Here is a 21,119-nt window from a genome sequence, read left to right on the forward strand (position 1 = left end):
CAAGTCGGTATAACTTATAATTGACTCAAGTGGCTTTAATGAAATAATTTAAGATTAAAATTTCTTATGGTGTAAATGTCTTCGTGGCCTATTTTCCAGTTTAAATTAAGAATAATCATAAAAACTCAGTTAATCTGTTATCACAGACAGACATCCAATATCATTTATTTGTACAGATAACACACGTTTTATTTATTGTTCAAACAGGTCCTGCTCGTTACGACACATGAATATTATATCAAATAGATGCGGACTGCGATTATAATTCATGTGAATAAATTATGACAATTGGACATACATAAATATGGATCCACAGGAATTAGTGCCATTGGAATGTAAGTATTAGGAAATATATACATATATACTTATACAATTTGAAATAAATATTAACTGTCTCTTCTATAATCGAGAAGTAGGTTTGGAACTTATTCCACCAAATCGTACAATACGCTTTCCTGGTACATATTGCAGAATTTCCTTGAATTTGGATACATGTAGGTTTTCTCACGATGTTCCTATTAAATATCCGTGGAAATTTGTTTTCAGTAAAGACATATTATTATAATACATGATGTAGATATATAAAAAAGAGATAAATAATGCAAATAATAATAAATCATTAATAGTAAACCCTAATTACGATCCAGTTAAGTGCAAATCTTCTTTAATTACGCTATAATTTGTTGGAACGTGGTTCTATTATGATTAGGCGACTTGCAGCATATTGCATTATGCAGATAATAGAGGGAAATGTCGTATTTTCCCTTTCTTTTCATCTCTCTCTTCATCTCTTTTTATTAATTTCAATTTTGTGTCATTGTGTCTAGTGTTTTGACACATATAAAGAAAACAACTTCTTTCTCATGACATATTCCTTTTTTTTAAATATCTGTCACAACATAACAAAAATGTTAGCTCAGTTAACAGGTTGTAGTCTCAACTCTCAAAATATATTTTAGAGAATACCCATTTTTTTAGCGATTAAAATACACAAAGCTATGTTTTATGTTATTTTATTCTATTCCATTAACTAATAACCATAGAATAATCTGACTTTTTAAAGAATAAATTCTTAAACCTCACATTTCGACTGAAACTTTTATTTTAGAGAAAGATATTTGAAAGCAATATCCCTAAGTAATTTTCTTTTTTTGTAGCTGGACTACCCCGACCTCGCCCCACTCGGCAGTTCAGTCAAATAGCCTCGCGGTCATGTTACAAAGGACCAATCAGGTTATGTCGCTTACTGATCTTGATGATAGTGCTGCCCTGTATCTTCATATTTGTACCACTGTACATGAGGTAAGTTCATATACATATTTAACTTTTTAATAATACTAGCGGTCCGGCTCGGCTTCGCACGGTTGGACATAAGTTTCTTTTTTATATTTTCAACTTTTATTAATATTTTTCGTTGCCTTTTCCGACATATTTATCAATGGTCGTTCTATTTCAACTTATTTACACAAAAATCTTAATTATTAATAAATTATGTACCTAAACCTTCCTTATGAATGATTCTGTCCATTAGTGAAAATCACATGAAAATCCGTTCAGTAGTTCTGGAGTTTATCTCGAACATACAGACAGGGAGACTCGTTCGGGGGACTTTGTTTTATAATATGTAGTGATTACCAATATTTTTTCAAGGAATTATTAATCAGCCTACGCTATCGCTTTCGTTTTAGTGGTCAGCCAGGAGTTAAGCATAAAAAACAAATGTCCTTCCTTAGGTTACAATCTTAATACATACAAAATTTCATCATATTCGGTTTAATGGTTTGGTCGTGAAAGAGCACCAATGAAATTAGATAATAAGAACGCTTAGATAATAAAAAAAGACGCTTTTGTTTATTTACTCTTTTTATTTTTATAATATTCTCTGTCGTATCAAAACACAATAAAACCCTTAATTTATGAAATATGGGTAAAAGTAAATTTAATGTTCGAAGATGTAAAAATATTTGAAATTTCTACCGAACTGTCTACAATTTTAGACCAATATGTAACTGGATTTGATTTCGGCGTAAGGCAGCATAATCTAGATCGTTAACGATCTCACAAATCACAGAATCTCAAACTCAGATTGAACCTTCCGTTCACATAATCATCGAATTAAATAAACGATTCCACTACAACACAATTACATCGAATGAAAAAATTATGCTTTGCTTTTATAAGGGAATGATGAGTAGAAATGACAGTAAATGAAAATGTCATGTCCCTTGCCGTTAAGACATACTAGTCAAAGTTACAAATCTGAAGAAATAATTAGATTCAAAAACAACAAGCGATTTGACCCTTGAAATAACAAAATCAAAATATTCTCTTACAGCATAAAGCTCTATTTACAGTTCTAGTAAAATAATTTCACGTTATTTTCTATGAAATCATCGATGTTCTTGTAGATATAGATCTATCTATTAGTTGTAGATATACAACTATCTATAAATACTTTCTGTAGACGAAATTGACAAAATCATTAGAATAATATCATTATGATAATAATGGAATTATAGAGATTAAATTGAGGCTATTAGGGATTTTAAGATTAAATAAATATTAAAGTCGTTAATAATTAAAAGTTATATAAATCATTTCGTATTAGATTAATTATATTTATTTTAAATCTTCTTTATATGCGTAGCGGCATTTGAATTCTGTTATCTTAAGGAATGTGCTTAAATACCTTACCGATCAATTAAAACAATCTTTGCTATTTAAAAGGCTGTAGAAAAATTATCCATATAGTAAAGTTGGAGAGTATGTCTGTCTGTTTGTTCCGACTTATCTATGGAACGACTGGACCAGTTGTGAAAAGATTTTCACTGGCTGATATGCTTGCCCTGCAATGTGTATTTAATAAAAAACAAAATATAAAATGTCCAGACTGTTCACTGTTTAGGATATTCTTCATCTGGAGCCAAACCTGGGTGTCGCATCAAATGACACTTAGATTAAAAATGTATTATTTTTAAACCAACGTAAATAATTTCATAGAATATTAATTCGACTTGCAAGATTTGCCTACAACATTGCAAGTTAAATAAAAACTTGTTGAAAGTATTTGAAATTTATTTATTTCTTGTTGCAGGTACCGTGTATTTTCCGGCCAAATGTACCCGATGAGTATGACCGACATGCGCTTGATCGACAGCAAAATATCTCCAACTTGGTGTCAGGTAGGTCTGTACGTAGTTATACTTGACTACTATCTAGAACAATATACGAACTTTTGATCGTCAAAGTCAACTAAAAAGTACTGGATATTATTGTATTTGGAATTATTGTAGCTGTATCTTTATAACCGTAATAACTTCTTGGTTTAATGGATGGTATAGTGTATTATTGTGTTCCGGTTTGACGGGTGAAAAACCCTATGTACAGATGTAGCTCCTAAGGTTTGTCGCGCATTGGTGATAAGAAATGGTTAATATGGACACTTATGATGGTCTATTTGCATGTTCGCCTTTCTTATTTGTCTATTGATCAGCTGATAAGACCGCAGAAGTCTTGGTCCAAATCCCGGATCCATATGTGGACAATTATGGCTGTCCGTTTGCAATTCTTATTTAAGTTTTGATTAGCTGATAAGACCGCAAAAGTCCTGGTCCAAATCTTAGGTCTGCTATTAAGGTCTGTTTTCAATTTCTCAGTAAGAAGGTGTCTAAACATATAAGCAGAGTTTAAACTCTCAAGATTCAGAAAGCGCGTAAAGCCATTGGCTTTGAACTCTATGGGCTACGGGATCTAACGTCCAATCAGATTATGAAAGGCCAACAATACAGAGTGCACCTTTGTTGATATACTTATTCCCTATAATATGTCTGTCTGACCAATAGAGTAAGAAGGCCAACTTGCACTTAGCCGGTGTGATTTCATACCACATTTAAAACTCAACGCCTCATAATAATTATCAACTATAATAAAATATAATCAACAATAGAAATTATTTGAATTTTATTCGAAGAATTTGTACGATTGATTTTGATCAGCTCATTATATAAGTTAATTGGTCTCGTCTAATGAACATATTGGATTGTTTGAATTATTGCTGAATAACATCATATTTATTTTTATTCTTTTATAAAATATACCATAACAGTAATATGTCAAGGTGGTATTAAAATGCGAAGTTTGTATATGTAACGTTTCATAATCAAACGCAAATGGCGCGAGGTTCACGTATGTTGGAATTGCCAGTTGCAAATATTATATTTTTATTTCATAGTTATAATAGATATATATGACAATATTGTAATATCTATCTCCTAAAGATAACCAACAAACACCATTATTTACCCTTTACTTTTTAAAAGAAAAATGGCATTTTCGAATCGATTGTAACGAATGCAGCATTAATCATAATACAATTAAGTATTTTAAATACATTGCGCATTTAACAGATCAATATGATACGTCGCAGTATGTAATTTCAATTAATATTTTCGAAGATATCATGGATTTCAAACGCAGGAACATAGCAGTTTGTATTGTCTAACGACCAGTGGGGGATTTATCAATAGACTAAGTAGGCTGCAGCCTAGGGCGGCAAATTTTGAGGGGCGGCAAATTTAACCCAAATTTGTTATTATCTTACAGAAATAAAAAAAATCATATCATTTCATAATGAGAACGATAGAACACAAATCATAAAATTGCAATTTTAGAATAAATATAATTAATATGATTGTGAACTAAACTAACGTATTTAATTTCAAAAAGTCAGTAGAGACGGCATAAAGTCAGTAGGGACTGAAAAACTGTGAATGTTGTGAAACATTCCGTAGTATATTTAGTATCAGCATTGCATTCGAAACCGTGGCGGGTCGCTAGTATATATTAAAATATTCCATACAAGAAATATTATTTATTCTTGCTTTTATCATGATACGGTTTAACCCTACAAACAATAACTACATACAACAATCACAATTACAAGAGTTGTTCTATATTCGAGTCTGCTATCATATATATATATCATATATATGATAAAGCCATTATCGGTCGTTATATTTGTTGTTACACGGGTAAATAATGATGTGTAATGCTGTATCTGATTAAATAAAGTAAACGTTTCTCGTGAAAGAACTCTAGCGTTTTAAAATCTTGACATTATAAGTACTGTCTATACACACAATTTAATAAGGCTGTAACAATATGTATACATGATTCTTAATCATAGTTTAAAGTCCTGAGAGTAACAGTAACCTTTGTTTGTGTGTGCTTTTGAGTATTTGTAATATATGAAACCTCGATTGCTACTCTTATGTGCAATTTAAATACAAAAATATCAAATCCAAAACCATATCATGCTAGCAACTATGGCACAATATCTTACGAGTCACCTAGCGATATAAAAAGTTGTTGGTTGTCCCCAGGACAAGAATTGAACCTAATGAGAAGGGCATGTATATTAATATTAGTACTTCCTTATAATGAAACGTTGCTTGTACTGTTTAGAAAAATGCCAACATTATAAATAATACTTACGAATCTTCATATCATAAAACCATTTACAGACAAAAAAACAATTTACAATATTTTATAATATTCCTTCAAGCAACCCTTAATCCAATATCGAAGGAGGTTTTAATGTAAAACTCCTTTTATTAATTAATATATCTTTCAACAGAGACAAGTCGTAAGATCGAATGCGACCTTCAATGCCTTCGTCGTCCCAGGCCCTCCGGAGCTCACCGAGGAGTTGGTTCCGGTTTCCATGACCAGGGAATTAGAACTAGAGGATGATATGAAGGAATACTGGGGATTCTATCTTCTCCAGGGATCTACAGTGACTGTATCGTCTTGCGTCAGGTTCGATATTTTGCCCTTAAATCAACTATTGTTCTAAAAGGTAATTGGTCCTAATATGACAAAATCAAAAATCTAAATAAAAATATATTTTATTCAAGTAGGCTTTGTAAGCACTTTTGAATCAGTTCGGAATGCAGCTACTATCGAGAAAAACTGGCCGAAAACTCAGTAGTTACTCTTTTTCGACATTTAAAATACAAAGTTATGTTAATTAAAAAATTAAACCGTCTACAGAAAAATGTTTAGGATATTTTTATAGCTACGATGCGATATCTGTAGAATAATTGAACCATAATCTTATTTAAGTATCGACTAATTATTCACTTAGTGCTCATTAATAACTAGACAAACTGCATAGTCATTTAGAATCAAGATCAAGATCACTCATCTTCATCTATACAAAGCATATAGTGTCTAAACAGAATTCAAAGAAAATAAACATAGAAATACTGATCCATTCAGGTGGCCTGGAGCATCTCTTATCATGATCAAAGGTTACAAGCACCTCCAGGAATGCGCGTACATTGGTGACGATTCATCAGAAGAATTAGATGAACTAATAGAAGCTCACAAACTCGGGCTACTGTCCAACTCCTCGCTACTGGAGAAGATACACCAACTCAATAAAGAAGATGGAAAAGCAAATGATCCTGGTAAGTTTGAGCGCGTGCAGACTTATCTCTTATAGTAATAATAATTGGTAAATGGAATTATTTTGAATATGTTATTCCTGTAAAATTGCAGCAGCAATAGGAGTTCTTCGATAAAATGGTTACATTAAATACTTTTAGGACTTTTTCACTAAATGTAAAAGTACTCCTTCCTCCCTACGACCGAATTTATCTAGCTGGAAATTCATTTTTTTTTCAATATCAAAATGAAAAGGGAAGATAAATCAGTTGTTGATATTTTTAACACTGTATTTGCCACTGCTGAGATTTTTCACAGGCCTCTCGAAAACCACATACCTACATTCATCGACGTGGTAGAATTTAAACCAACACATGAAAGTATTCCTGTATTCCTTTACCACATACTATAAAGTGAATTGATGAATAATACACATGCAACCTCAGTTTGCTGGTGTTCCAATCGTCTTTAGATAAGTAAATAATTTAAATTTGAAAATCAATATTTACTAGACTAAATAAATAAAGTGCGATGTAACAATTGAACTATAATTATTTACTCCGCGGGTGAATCATTAAGCCTGTCTGTGTATTCTCTATAGCTCTTATCGTTGTACTCGTAACATTAGATAGGGCTTCACGTGATCGTAGCGACGAAACAATATTTGTCCTGAATACAGTGAGTGATCAGTTTGCTATCGAATCCATACATTTCTACGTCTGATTCATTATTTCCTAACTTGACTTTAAACAACACCTGACTTTACGTATCTATTAAAATTGTTCATGTAATACACAATAGTAGAACAATGCAGACTTCTTCAGAGGAAGTGTTCAGATCACCTTTACACCGATCTATTTTTTTATCATATTGGTTGGCGAACGAACATATGAGCCACGAACCTTGATAACTAAGATGTTATGTCCCTTGTGCCTGTAGTTACATGGGCTCGTTCATATTTCAAACCGGAACACAACAATACCAAGTACTATTGTTTGGATGTAGAATATCTCATGATTGGATGGTATCTACCCAGATTTTCACAAAACCCTATCACCAAGGAAACTATTGAACAAACGAATCTGAGATGTATTTAGATGGATTTATTTTATAGGTACAATGAAAAGACACAAAGCAGGAATCAAATTCCACGATCCCAACCAGAAAGCGAACGTGACGTCATTGGACAACGTGCCTACTGTTGACGTCACGGATCATGATCCTAAGGTAATACTTAATTTTTACATGAGGTCTTATTTACTTTTCGTCCACGGCATCACAATAGCAATTCAACGCTTAATTGCTGGTGAGATTTTGCCCACCATACATTAGGTCATGATTTATAAATTGAATGAAAATATTTCATTAATGTTTCAGATATATCTTACAATTAATATAATTTTTACAACAAACAACAACAACAATAACAGCCTGTAAATTTGGCACAGCTGGGCTAAGGCCTCCACTTTTAAGGAGAAAGTTTTGGATCACATTCCATCACCCTACTCCAATGTGGGTCGGTGTATTCAAAATTTCGTTGAAATTAGACACATGCGGGTTTCCTCACGATGTTTTTCTTTACCGCCAAGCACGAGACGAATTTTATACACAAATTAAGCTCATGAAAATTCAGCGGTGCTTGTCTGGGTTTGAACTAGCAATCATCGGTTAAGATGTACCAACGGGTTTTAAGCACTAGGCTATCTCGGCTCTTTTATGCTATATTTATTAAGTCACTATAAAATACTCCATCCAGAGCAAAAAAAATTGGAGACATTAATAATGTTTTATTACAGGAACTCCGTGAAATTCTCGAAAGGTTACACGCAATACGCCAGGCCGCTAAAACCGAATCTCTGAAATACTACCATCCCCCCTCCCACCTGATGTCTCTGCCGGCTTTACATCGACACCGAGACACCAACGTCGACCGAGACGAGAGGCGCTTCCTATCATTTAAAGGTATGTGCAAATATTTCACCTTCGGACATCTTCGGACACTTCAGAATTCGAAATTTCCATACCACCACCTTGATATCCGAAAATCAACAACAGCGCGATTTTTAAGACATTTTCTGCCTCGCCAACAACCATTTTGTGGAACGCCGTCAGTTTTTCCGAAACGATACGACTTGGGAAACTTCAAGAATAGAGCACTCCTTCTATAAAGGCCGGAAACGCACGAAATTTAGGTATCACCGAAAAATTTAAAAACTATTATATACAGTTACAGTTTTATATACTGTATTATATACTGTCTTATCCAAACATTTACACCAGTACCCTGTTATTTCTCATTGAACAGAGTAGTATGCTAACGTTAGTTTTTGACACACTCGTGAAAAATTACTATCCGTAAGTGAAACTATTTTTATCTTAAATAATGTTGTCCATAAATGTGAAGGTTCTAGAATCTATGAACCAAAAATCAGCTTAATATAATAAATAAAAGAAAAAAATAGCTATTTTGAAAGCCCTTATATTTAAGTCCGTGTAATTAGGATTAAAATAAACAATAAAATTTTACTAACACAACACTAATCTGTTTATTAAACATTATATAACTAAAGCAATATTTGTCTTAAAACTATAATAAATTATATTACGGGTACGTTCAACTTTATATTATTTACATAAAATATTTTATAAGCCCTTATAAATAATGTGTAGTGTATACCCTTCATAAATACTATTGTACTATTGTATATCATTCTTGATAACAACATTTAGAATCATAATGTTTTTATGTCGTCTCTATAAAATTTTAACTATTTCTTACGTTACCAATGCGTGGTGCGTTCCAAGGTTGGTAGCGCTGAGATTTTTAGTCCGTTGTGCCTATCGTAACACTGATCCATCTTTAGCCGAAAGACAACAATACTAAGTAGTGATGCTAGGCAGTAGGATATGATGTAAGCGGTACTTAGTAGGAATTTGTTAAACATACTCGTATATATACTAATAACAGCCTGTAAATTTCCTTCTGTTGGCCTTCTCTCTCTTTGTGAAAGTCACCTTATGTGGCGCCTTCACGCTGCTGATTGTCACAAGCAGGTTTCCTCGCAATATTTTGAAAGAAAGAAAAAAAATAAGAAAGAAAAAAACATTTATTTACATACACACATATAAAGAAAAAAATATATATACAAAAAATTTATATAAAAACAACACAAACAAAGAAAGATATAATAATAAAAAATATATAATGAATATAAAACTTGTGTGCAGTCAAAAAGAGACAGCTCAGGCTATGAGGGTTTGTCACCTCCTATTACCAGATAAATTCTAAACACATATTAAACACATGAAAATTTTGCGGTGTTTTCCGGGGTTCTGATCCACAATTATCGGCTAAGATGCACACGTTCTAACTTCTAAGTTTATAATACATACGTATTTATTTATACTATTTTTTAAAGTCTTAAACACATAAACCGCATTTTTATTATATATTTTTTTATATTATTATATGAAACAAATCTATATACGTGTTGATTGATAGACGTTATTTTAATCCAATTATTATCAATGTGTCCTAAGATTATAAACAAAAGGTGGAGCGTGAAGTCACCAAGCATTCTCAATTTGAAATTATTGAGACTTTTGTACGTTTTCCTTTATAGCAAAGATAGATAAATAGATAGAATTTATCTAAAACATTTTTCTATATACTGACAAATGAGACTTGTGCCTCATGTTATGTGTGGTCAGCAGTTATCGTAGACTTAAGCACTGTAAGAAATATTAACAATTCCTAATAATCTCAAGACTTACCTACCTAACTTAGGAAATAATATGTTATATTTAAATAAAACTAGTTATTACGGATTTTAATCGCGTATATTAATTATTTTGGATATTCCGACGTTTCGAGCACTTTACAGCGTTCGTGGTCACGGGTAGACTGTCGTACGACGACGGTAGAACGTCGGGATGTCCAAAATAATTAATATACGCGATTAAAATCCGTAATAACTAGTTTTATTTAAATGTGTAATAATCGCGAAAATTTAAGACAACATTAAGATGTTATATTACTTATGCTCCATCATCATGTACATACCATGCAGATAAAGAAAGAGTGGAGTTAATACCTGTTGACTTCCAAGCAGGATATATTAATTTAAATAATTGTATTTCATTAACATGACTTTGTTTTTTTTAAATGTTAAAAAAGAGTAACTACTGAGTTTCTTGCCGGTTCTTCTCGGTAGAATCTACTTTCCGAACCGGTGGTAGCTTCACTTAATTGGAAAATGACGATTCAAAAGTCCTTGTAAAAGCCTACTTGAATAAAGTTTATTTTGATTTGATTTGATCTATTATATATATTCATAAATAAATAACTAGATGTAAAATTAATGTTCGCAGATATTGATGGTAACGGCACAGAGCCAGCAACGACGAATCTACCAGAGACTCACACAATGAAGCCTATTACACTATCTAATGAGAATAATATAACATATAATAATCATATAAGTGATAAGGATAATGTAAGCAGCGCTATCGGATCTCAATTCGAGAATAATAAAATCGATAATAATGAAGAAAGAAGGAACATAAGTGATGTCAATGCACGAAGAAATTCAACGGATCAGGGAACGGTAAGCTTTCGTAGTTTAGATATCATTCACAATACTTGTACCAATATTTGACGACCTCCGCGGTCGATTGGTGTTTACAGCGGTTTTCATGGGTACGCCACTTCGAGGTCCTGGGTTCGAGTCCCAGCTGAGTCGATGTAGATTATCATTAGTTTAGAAAACTAACTAACTAACTGTTGTCTTGGGTCTGGGCGTTTGTGGTAACGTCGTTACTTCTGATTTTCCATAACACAAGTGCTTTAGCTACTTACATAGAGATCAGAGTAATATATGTGATGTTGTCTCTATTTATGATTATTAATACAACTGTTATATTAGGTTAGATGATAAACTTTTAATCCAGGAAACTCAAATTTTATTTTGAACAATGCTTTACTTATCGGCTTGCCAGTTATTCTTGGTAGAATCTACTTTCCGTACGAGTAGTTGTACATTTAATTATTATGTTAATTATTGAAAGAGTACTTTTCAGAAAGAAACGCCTGAAGTTAGGCTCGTTTTCCACCATACGACACTAATTACTGTAGAGCATTGTAAATCTGTTTATATGAAAAGAGCAACTATTCGAGTTTCTTGCCGTTTCTTCTCGCTAGAAGCTGCTTTCAGTAACGGTGGTAGTATTTAATTATTGACGATGGAAAAACGCTTAATTGCGAAGTTTACTTGAATAAAATTTGATTGATAAATTCAACGATTAAAAAGTGGTTTTATGAGCCCAATTAAATCAAGAGTATTTCGATTTTGAAAGTTTTTTTTTCTTTTTTTAAATAAACTTAATTACAATTCGTTAGTCGCCTGGCACACATTGACAGATTTTAAGCATAAACGTCACTCACACATCTAAAGCACACCGATAATCATTTAACGTAGATTTGACGCGACTCCGTTGTGAATAGATTTTGACCTATTTGATATACGAATAATATGAAGATAGACTTTTTAATATATTAAGATAAGATTGTTCAAATACACTTACAGAATATTATACAAATGTTAAAAAAGTCGTAGATAGTTCATATAGTCGGGTTTATTTAAAATGATTAAAGCAATTGATAATGAGTTCGACCATATTTCGAACTGGAGATAACTGGCTTTTTATTTAAATAAGTTAGATAACTCTTCCTATTACTTAAGTGTTTTAATAATATCAAGTGGAACTTAATTTAAATTTTAATTGTGAAAATACTTTATTGTATACTAATGGCACCAATTGTTTTATAATTTAGGATTAAAATAAATCTCAATCTAATAAATCTTAACATTAAATGCTTAAAAATATACAAATATGCACTAAAACTAGTTACTGTATAAATCTTGACCGCGTGGAATGGTGCCAAGAATGCTAGCAGCATTTCCCCTTGAAACGCAATTTCGATCCTCTGGGCAAACGAACCAGCCCTCCGGTCACCAGTGGATGCAATGAGGCGAGGTGTTATACTTTCGATGAAGCTTATGTACATATTATATATATATATATATTTATGTTATACTTCTTTTTTTGAAATTGAATCTAAGTCTGATAACTTCTACTTTTAGAGATATACTCTTTAACGATCTAAGACCTCTTTAGAATATGTGGTCTTTTTAATTCTGTAAGTTATTTGTAGTTTATCTTATTTCATATGTTTTATTACAGTAATATATTTATACAGTTTTTTAAGTTTTAAAAAGTATTTTTCTAATTGAATAGTTAGTTTTTCTCGGTGAAATTACGAGTTATGAGGTGTAAATTTTTATACCATAAACGATCAAGCTTCTTACTTCCCTGAGCCTTTTTATTTTTTTAACAGAACTATATTTAATTACCAGAAAAAAACTCATTAAATCTAATCAGACTAAGAGTGTCACATGTCGTGATTTTTTAAGGCAATAATAAATTTTAAAACAATATTTTAAAAAGAAAAATTTCTTCAAGACTTGCATCTATCTCTTTCGCACGTTTCCTCTGGAAGGAAAAAATATATTCTAAGGAATTATTTTCATTCACCCTCAGATTAACTCTAGATTATTCAGTGGATAAATAAAATGATACGTACGAACAATGGAAAATTTTCCTAACCATATGTTATCATTGTTATCGAAGATATAAAACGTTAGAGTAATTTCCACAGCTTAAAAGATTACATATAATTCACACATGACATTATCTGAGTTAGGATATATTCGAGTCTAATCATAATATTTGATATATAGTTTATTGTTATTGTTTCTATGCGGCTAAAATGCTTGATAGCTTTTATATGATATATGTAAGTGGACGACGGTGCACCTGATGGCAAGTGGTCACCATCATAGACAATGGTGCTGTAAGAAATAGAAACCATTTGTTACATAGCCAATGCGCCAACAACTTTGGGAACTAAGATGTCCCTTGCGCGTGCATACTGTTTGATGGTAGACTATCTGTTAGGCGTCTACCGCTAATCTAAAGCTAGTCTAGCTAGGTCTTTACAAGCTAAGAAAAGAATCTTTATTCTGTGGCCCACCACAGAGTAAAAAAGTAACTGTTGTCTTTTATTTGTAATAACTTTATTATAAGCCTATCATAGCTTGTTAAGCATATTATTGGTACAATGATTATTATACAGAGATTTACTCAAACAATATTCATTTCGTTTTGAATGTAAAAAAACAATTAAAAATAAATGATATTTATTATTTAAGAAATGATACTTTGATGTTATTATAAATTATTATTAATAATTAAGAAGAAGCATTTAATTCCAAATAGCATAAATATATACTATAGTTTAATGTAACTTTTCATATTCTACGACGAAATTGCACTATTATTGCACTAATTTTTATTTTATTCGCACTAGTTGCTACGCACTGCTACAAATCTTATCTAAAATCTAGTGCGTTTTATCTTAAAGCGGTGTATTTATAACAATTTATCAATAGACAAAAAAATCAGACAAATTCAAAACATTGACAAATGTCTATTAGTTTTTTCAATCTTTATCACATTTAGCTTATCAACTTAATTGTTATAATTATTATATCACGTAATTTGATTGTACATCTATTCCGGCCACAATACGGTTGCATAATAAGATAAAATATAAATGACAATATATATTTTTTATTTTTCCATATTTTTTTATTTTTTGCGCATTTTTATTGAAAGAGTTTCTAATGATCTTCCTCAACCGGTCAACAAAAATCAAAATATACTTTATTTTAGTAGGCTTTGACAAGCATTATTGTATTGTGAATTATTAAACTATATATAGAGAAGATACCACCGGTTCGGCATGCAGTTACCGAAAAAAACCGACAAGAAACTCATAAATTACTCTTTTTCAATATTTGGCAAAACAACACTTTAGTAGAACACTAAATGTATATAATAATGGCAGTCAACAAATATAAGCTTACTTACGCTTTTTTTATATAATTATCTTGTATTAATATGCTTTCTTTATCAATGTGTTCCACCAAAAAATTCACCAATTGATAAATTCAAAAACGAATAAATTCAAATCATTTGTAATTTCTACAAATTCATTAATGAATGGCAAAGTAAAAATATCTGCAGTATTAAATGATAATTCGGAAGACCTTTATAAAAGCCTACGTGAATAAATTTGAACCACATTTTTTCCAGAGAAGTAACGAAGAGACGAATTCGAAGGAGGTCTACGAAGAAGTGCTGAAACAGTTGCAGTCGTTAGGGGATAGGGGGAAGCGAGTGCTGATGAGGTTGCATGAGCGGATGGGAGTTACTGAAAACAATAAGGTGAGCCCGAGATCACACGTCCCATAGCCTATTATATGAAACTGTAGTAGTAAACGGTGGTCTGGCTTACTTACCTAAAGCAATAGTATTTTTGGTCGTATCATAGCACATTTACGGTATAGGAAATACTTTATACGTATAAATAATAAAGTCAGTGTAAAACCAAACACTTACTACAAACTAAAAGTACAATAAAAAATGTGTCTTTTTATTGATAATAGCTAAATTTTGATTTATCTGATCAAGTGCACTTGACTTTCATATCGCGCGTTGACATCTCTCAACCAGAAGTACATTTACAACTGATTATAAAAGATTAATAGTTAATATTATCTTCTCTAAAAATCGAAAAATAATAAAATATATATGAGAGTTGTCCGTAGCAATATTATAAAGAATTCAAGCGACCGTAGGTATAATACGGTTTTTATTTATTTCGAAAAATGATTTAAAATGCGAAATAAATTTAAATGCGAAAATCTCAAATAATAGCAATGTCGATTCAAGATATCAGATAGTTTTATTACCTCAACGATGGACACTTTAACATAGATTACACCAAGCTTTGCTCTGGACAACAAAATCGACAACTACGCAAAAACAGGTACACTCAATGAAATAAAACTAGTTATAACGGATTTGAATCTCGTATATTAATTTTTTTTAACATCTTCAATCATTTTACAGCGTTCGTGGTCACGGGTCTACCCCTAACTAGTTTTATTTCAATGTGTAATAATCGAGAAAATTTTAGACAACAATAGGTGCACTCAATATTATTATATAGTACGACACAACTTAGATGTCACATCGGCAAAATTCGTAAAACCGATCACATCCGAATTACGTACGCTATACCAAATTATCAATATTTATTTCTCATGCGAATATGATCTTTGCGCAAACGTAATAACTAGTAATATCATATGACCTAATATATTCGTCAATTTGACACGTGGATTTACATGCACTTGCTTTCTCTGACACGTGAATCTATAGCGACGAATAGCGTCGAATGGCGCGATAGGGAGCTATTTCTATTGGTTGTATAAATCGGCAGTAATCGGTATTAATTTCATTCCATTGCATTTTCCGATGCTACATCTAATTTGTGTCCTACTATACGTTAATAAACTCATAACACTATTACGATACATATACACTCATAACACTATTACGATTTAGCTTTAAATTTATTAATTGTCAAATTTGTATGTTATCAGATAGACAAGCCGGCTGTATTGAACAGTGATGAGGAGCTGGATCACTTGAGAAAGATTCTAGTCGAAGCGATTGATGAAGAGAAAACGAAATCACAACGACAAAGTAAGCTTAAACACCAATGTTCTTATAAAATACTCTATACATCTTGACAAGATACTAAATTATCTATATCACCTGATGGTAAGTGTTCACCACAGCCAAAGTCAAAGTCAAAAATCTTTATTGAAAATAGATGTCAACAGATTACACTTTCTTATTGATAGTCAAAAATCTACCACCGGAAATATAGGAATTTAACACCTCAGACCTGAGAAGAACCGGCGAAAGAAACTCAGCGGGATCAATTTTTTTTCATATCATGTTACATATACAATATATATTAAAGTTATTCATTTCGGAATATTTACCATGTTTTTTATTTTTGTGTTCGGTGGAGCTCGATATTTGTTGTTGTTGTGAATGTCTTGTTCATGAGTCTCGGTGACTAACTCTCGGCGAAAACATGGTAAATATCCCGAAATGAATAACTTTAATAATAAAAATAACCATGTTAATTTAAAAACAATATATTTTTTAATAATAATACAAATATTATTTTGTTATATTTTATAGATATTATAGTCTACAGACGTTGGCGCTGTAAGATATATTGAAAGATATTAAGTACTAGTTGTCACCCGCAGTTTTGCTCGCGTTTTAGGGGCTTGATTGTCATGTGTCAAGCAAAAGAGTACCCAATGTCCTTCCTTGGAGTTCAAATTTGCTTGAAACCTAATTTCATAGAATTCGGTTCATTAGTTTGGTCGTGAAAGCGCGACACACAGTTAGTTACTTTCACATTTATAATATTAATATAGATTAGTTCCAGTTTTAAGGCTTTGCCAGGACCATAATTGCGATTCAAGCTGTTTTCATACCTATTTTCATCAAATTTAGCTCAGTGATTAGCTCCTGAATTAGTAAAAAACAAACAGACAGAGACACTTACAGACATGGTTACTTTCATCATTCACAATACCTGTATTAGTATATACACGAAGAATATATCAATAAATTGTAACAGTGCCAAATAGTATAACTATTATAGTTATGTACTGAATAGAAAAAGATTAAAAAAAAATGTAATCATAATACGCCATGTAGTCTATCAAGAGCACATTATATAATCGTATTGAAACAACCAATGACGTTAAATTAATTGCAATAACCTTTTTAAATAATTTACAGAAAAACGTCGTGAGGCAAGAGAGAATTCCAGAAACAAGAGGGATCTGCTTCTTGGACAGATCGAACTAGAAAAGCAACTGAATGCAGATGATGAAGCGAGGGACTACGCTGCTGAAGAGGTTGGAATAACATACACTTTTCCATCATTATTTATTGCATAGTATAAAACAAAGTCGCCTACTCCTGACTGTCCCTATGTATGCTTAGATCTTTAAAATTACGCAAAGGATTTTGATGCGTTTCGTTTTCGTATAAAACATGTATAATATAGCAAAGAAACAAGAAAATCTGTAGTATATTTTATATCAATCGCTAGTTATATTATACTAGGAAAAACTGGGAGCCGTTTCCGCTGATCATTTATAGATTTTCAAGACTAGTGATTCAACAGTGTACCTAAACTTTAATATGCTACAATAACATCAAAGGGAAATAATTAACATTAATACCAAGTTTATATACAAACAATAATTTAATTAACGCAATACCAAACAGCCTAAAACGATAGTTTTTGCTTAACAATTTGGCATATAAGTTTGATTTTTATTAATAAACTATATATCTTTATGAAAAGCTCTATAAAATATTTCTATGGAAAAAGAAAATTTTAAAACTAATTTTAAACAACTGCGATCTTGATGTAACTGGGGCATTATTTAGGAATAATTTTAGACTAAAAAAATATCTGAAACCCTTATTCATCATTTTAGACTAAAAAAATATCTGAAACCCTTATTCATCAAATCAAATCAAATCATAATAATCATATATCCCAGACTCGGCATATGCCATTAGAGCAGTTATACAACATACTGATACTACTTGATTAGCATACTCAGTCTATTTTCGTAATACATATTATGTTCTACCGCTACACATATTTTAAATCTATTTTTATTCATAAAAAGAGTTGTCTGTTTTATTTCTAATCTTGTTACTCGAGACGTTTTTCTATCTGTTTTTAAAACGTACTTGCTTACAGTTGAGTCACAATGTATTATTAGTAATTTTGTATAAATTTACCCAACCAGCGTTAACAGCCTAACAGGCTAAGGTCTCTTTTCAATTTATGAAAAGATGAAGCTAATTCTTCCTTGCTGTTCCAGTGCGGGTTGATGAACACATATGGCTGATTGTCATCGAAATCAGACATATTTAGGTTTCCTCGCGATGTTTTCTTCACCGCCAAGCAAGTGAACAAATACAAATACGCGAATAACAAAGCATTTCAAAATCATATACGCGACAAATTTATAATACATGCTTTTATAACAACAATTAAAAAGCTCAAACGATAAATTCCAGGGTCTCGAACCTGACGGGTACGCAGAACATCACCACCAGATAAACGAAACCACCGCCTTCGATATGTCCAACTCCGAATTTTGGTCATCGTTCTCCAGCAGTGAGGAAGCGTTGCTTGAGTGTGCGGGGCTCATACTGAACCTGCCGCTAACTCCGCATGCGTCCTGTCAGCCTGGTGCTTTGGATAAGGAAACTCATGCAGCTTCCAGAGCGAATGCTTTAACCTATAGGTATGTTTTAATCAGTGAATAAGAATAACGCCAAAATTTTTAGTTTGCTCTTCAAAAACGCCTAATTTAGATGTATTATTATGTTTTATAATTGATGTCAAGGATTTTATAGAGCAGTCATTTCCATCTCCTTACACACACTCATAATGAAATGGGAAGACTAATACAATAAGACTGATGGGATTCCAAGTTCAGAACCAACGGATCTACTTGATTTCTCATGTACAATATTGTCACATTGCTAATTTCCTGGCCACTTTCGGATTCTATTAAGTTCTTGATAGAAAAATGAATATATTTTTTGTTATGATATCCATGTCTTTTATAAACCAACCAGACTCTGAGCATTTGATGAAATAGTAAATATTCCAAAAGACAAAACTACTGGACGTGAGCCTTAAACACCATGGAAATAAGTGATAATTTGAATTGCAGAGTTCCAGCAAACGGCTACTATTTCTTCGTATTCAACTCGGAAAATGAAGTTCAAAGGAACTTCATCCGAGCTCGCTTCGACCTGCAGAAGACGAGATACGATGTGGCCCGAACGACGCTTCGAGAGTGCCGGAATAGCACCGACCGTTGTGACTTATCACTTGATATATTTTCCAGCCAAAAGGTAATCTTGGGTTAAGGGTTTACTTGGTTTTAGTCCAAATGTGCATCGGTGAAGGCAGTGTAAATAAGGGCGTAAGCGACATCTTACTTCCCAAAATTGATTGCAAATTGGTGATGAGGGAAAGGTTTAATTTCATACAGAGTCAATATTTCAAGTGGCACATTTTCCCTATCTGCCTATATCAAAATATGTATATCCTCTATTAAGTTTTAAATTATCAGATAGTTCTAGAGTTGCCAATGTTTATAGGCAATGGTGACTGTTTACAATAACTGGCACATTTTCTCTATTCGTCTGCCTGTTTCAATATATAGTATATACCCAACATATGGCAAAAATAAAATGAGCTTTCACCTTTCAGGTGGTTCTGGAGCTACCGTTGCGGAACAACGATTCGCTGTGGAACGAACAGTTCGTGATAATATCAGAATGTGAGCCTCGAACGTCAGTGTATCTCGCTTGTGTGATCGCCGTGCCGATACTCATACTAGCGTTCGCGTTCCAATGACGAGAATCTTCTGGGACATTCTGGAACACACTTCGAATTGCTATTGCGATATTCAATTTGATAATTGATCGTGGTGGTCGTTAAACTTTACAATATTATGATCTTATAATTTTAGATATTTTATGATATTTTTTTTTTAGTTTGCTAGACAAGTTGCCAAACCAGATTAATAAGTTTTCACTCAGAATATACACTAAAGCAATCATAGGACAGAAATTAAATAAGATTGTTATTACAAATTGAAAACTATAAAGTACAAAGTCGTTGTGGCTAATTATAAGATTATATTTTATCTTAAATAATTAATTATAAGATAGATGATACACTTTTTGAGGATATTAAGTATGTTGTGTCGTTTAAAAATCTACAGATATTCACTTATTACAGGGAAATGTTATAGTTATGAAGCATAATCTATGTAAGTGTTCATCAGAATATGCATTCGGAATAACAGTTGAAACCATTACATCTGATTGAGAATCAAATTAATTATACAGTAACAACAAAAAATATTCCACATTAATACCTAGTTAATATGCTGTCAAAGTTGTCATTCTTCGTCTATGTAGTATCATGGACAATTGAAAGCGTATTGACAGCTGTTTGCTATTCGTTTCTTAGTTCAACAACAACAACAACAACAACAACAACAGCCTGTAAATTCCCCTGCTGGTCTAAAGGCCTCCTCTCCCTTTTGAGGAGAAGGTTTTGGAACATATTCCAAAACCTTCTCCTCAAAGGATTTCTTGGTTCAGAGAAATGTAATTAGAAGATTGCGGTCAATGGCCTATTAATCGACACCTTAGAGACAAACCTTAGTCTTATATTCCAAATAATTTACTAATAAATCAGCTATATCACTTTACATCACTAGTAAAAGTTCTCAATTTATCTTATAAATCAATAAGGTGAACAGGTTTTGTAGCACATCAATATGCCATTTTTTGATCTCGTGTCTCTAAAAACCAAGAACTTTGCCTGGAAAAAACCAGCGGGATTTTACGCGGTATAGACAATGATTGATTGATTATTTCTAAAGCGAATTTAACATGAACAGTGTATCAGAAATGCGAAATGTTTCTAATGTGTTGATATTATCTTTGTTTATACTTTTTCATTCGGTGAATGGAAACTGTTTATGTACTTTTTTCATAGCGTCTTCATTCTGGACCAATCATCGCGTGTGGAACGTGTTCTCCAAAAGCTACTG

At 32.2% G+C, this 21,119-nt stretch overlaps 1 protein-coding gene across 1 annotated transcript; it reads left to right on the forward strand.

The window, feature by feature from the left end:
• The first annotated feature begins 908 nt into the window (after positions 1 to 908).
• On the forward strand, positions 909 to 20,514 carry LOC124539218. The gene is made up of 14 exons (XM_047116514.1): positions 909 to 927; positions 1,158 to 1,302; positions 3,095 to 3,182; positions 5,636 to 5,817; positions 6,280 to 6,470; positions 7,562 to 7,674; positions 8,244 to 8,409; positions 10,819 to 11,054; positions 14,665 to 14,796; positions 16,020 to 16,122; positions 17,248 to 17,366; positions 18,553 to 18,782; positions 19,218 to 19,401; positions 19,763 to 20,514. Exons 1-14 carry the CDS (start codon positions 909 to 911, stop codon positions 19,907 to 19,909), a joined length of 2,055 nt encoding a protein of 684 aa, XP_046972470.1. The 3' UTR covers positions 19,910 to 20,514.
• Positions 20,515 to 21,119: the final 605 nt, after the last annotated feature.

This window comes from Vanessa cardui, chromosome 22 (genome assembly GCF_905220365.1).
Source record: "Vanessa cardui chromosome 22, ilVanCard2.1, whole genome shotgun sequence".
NCBI lineage: Eukaryota > Metazoa > Arthropoda > Insecta > Lepidoptera > Nymphalidae > Vanessa > Vanessa cardui.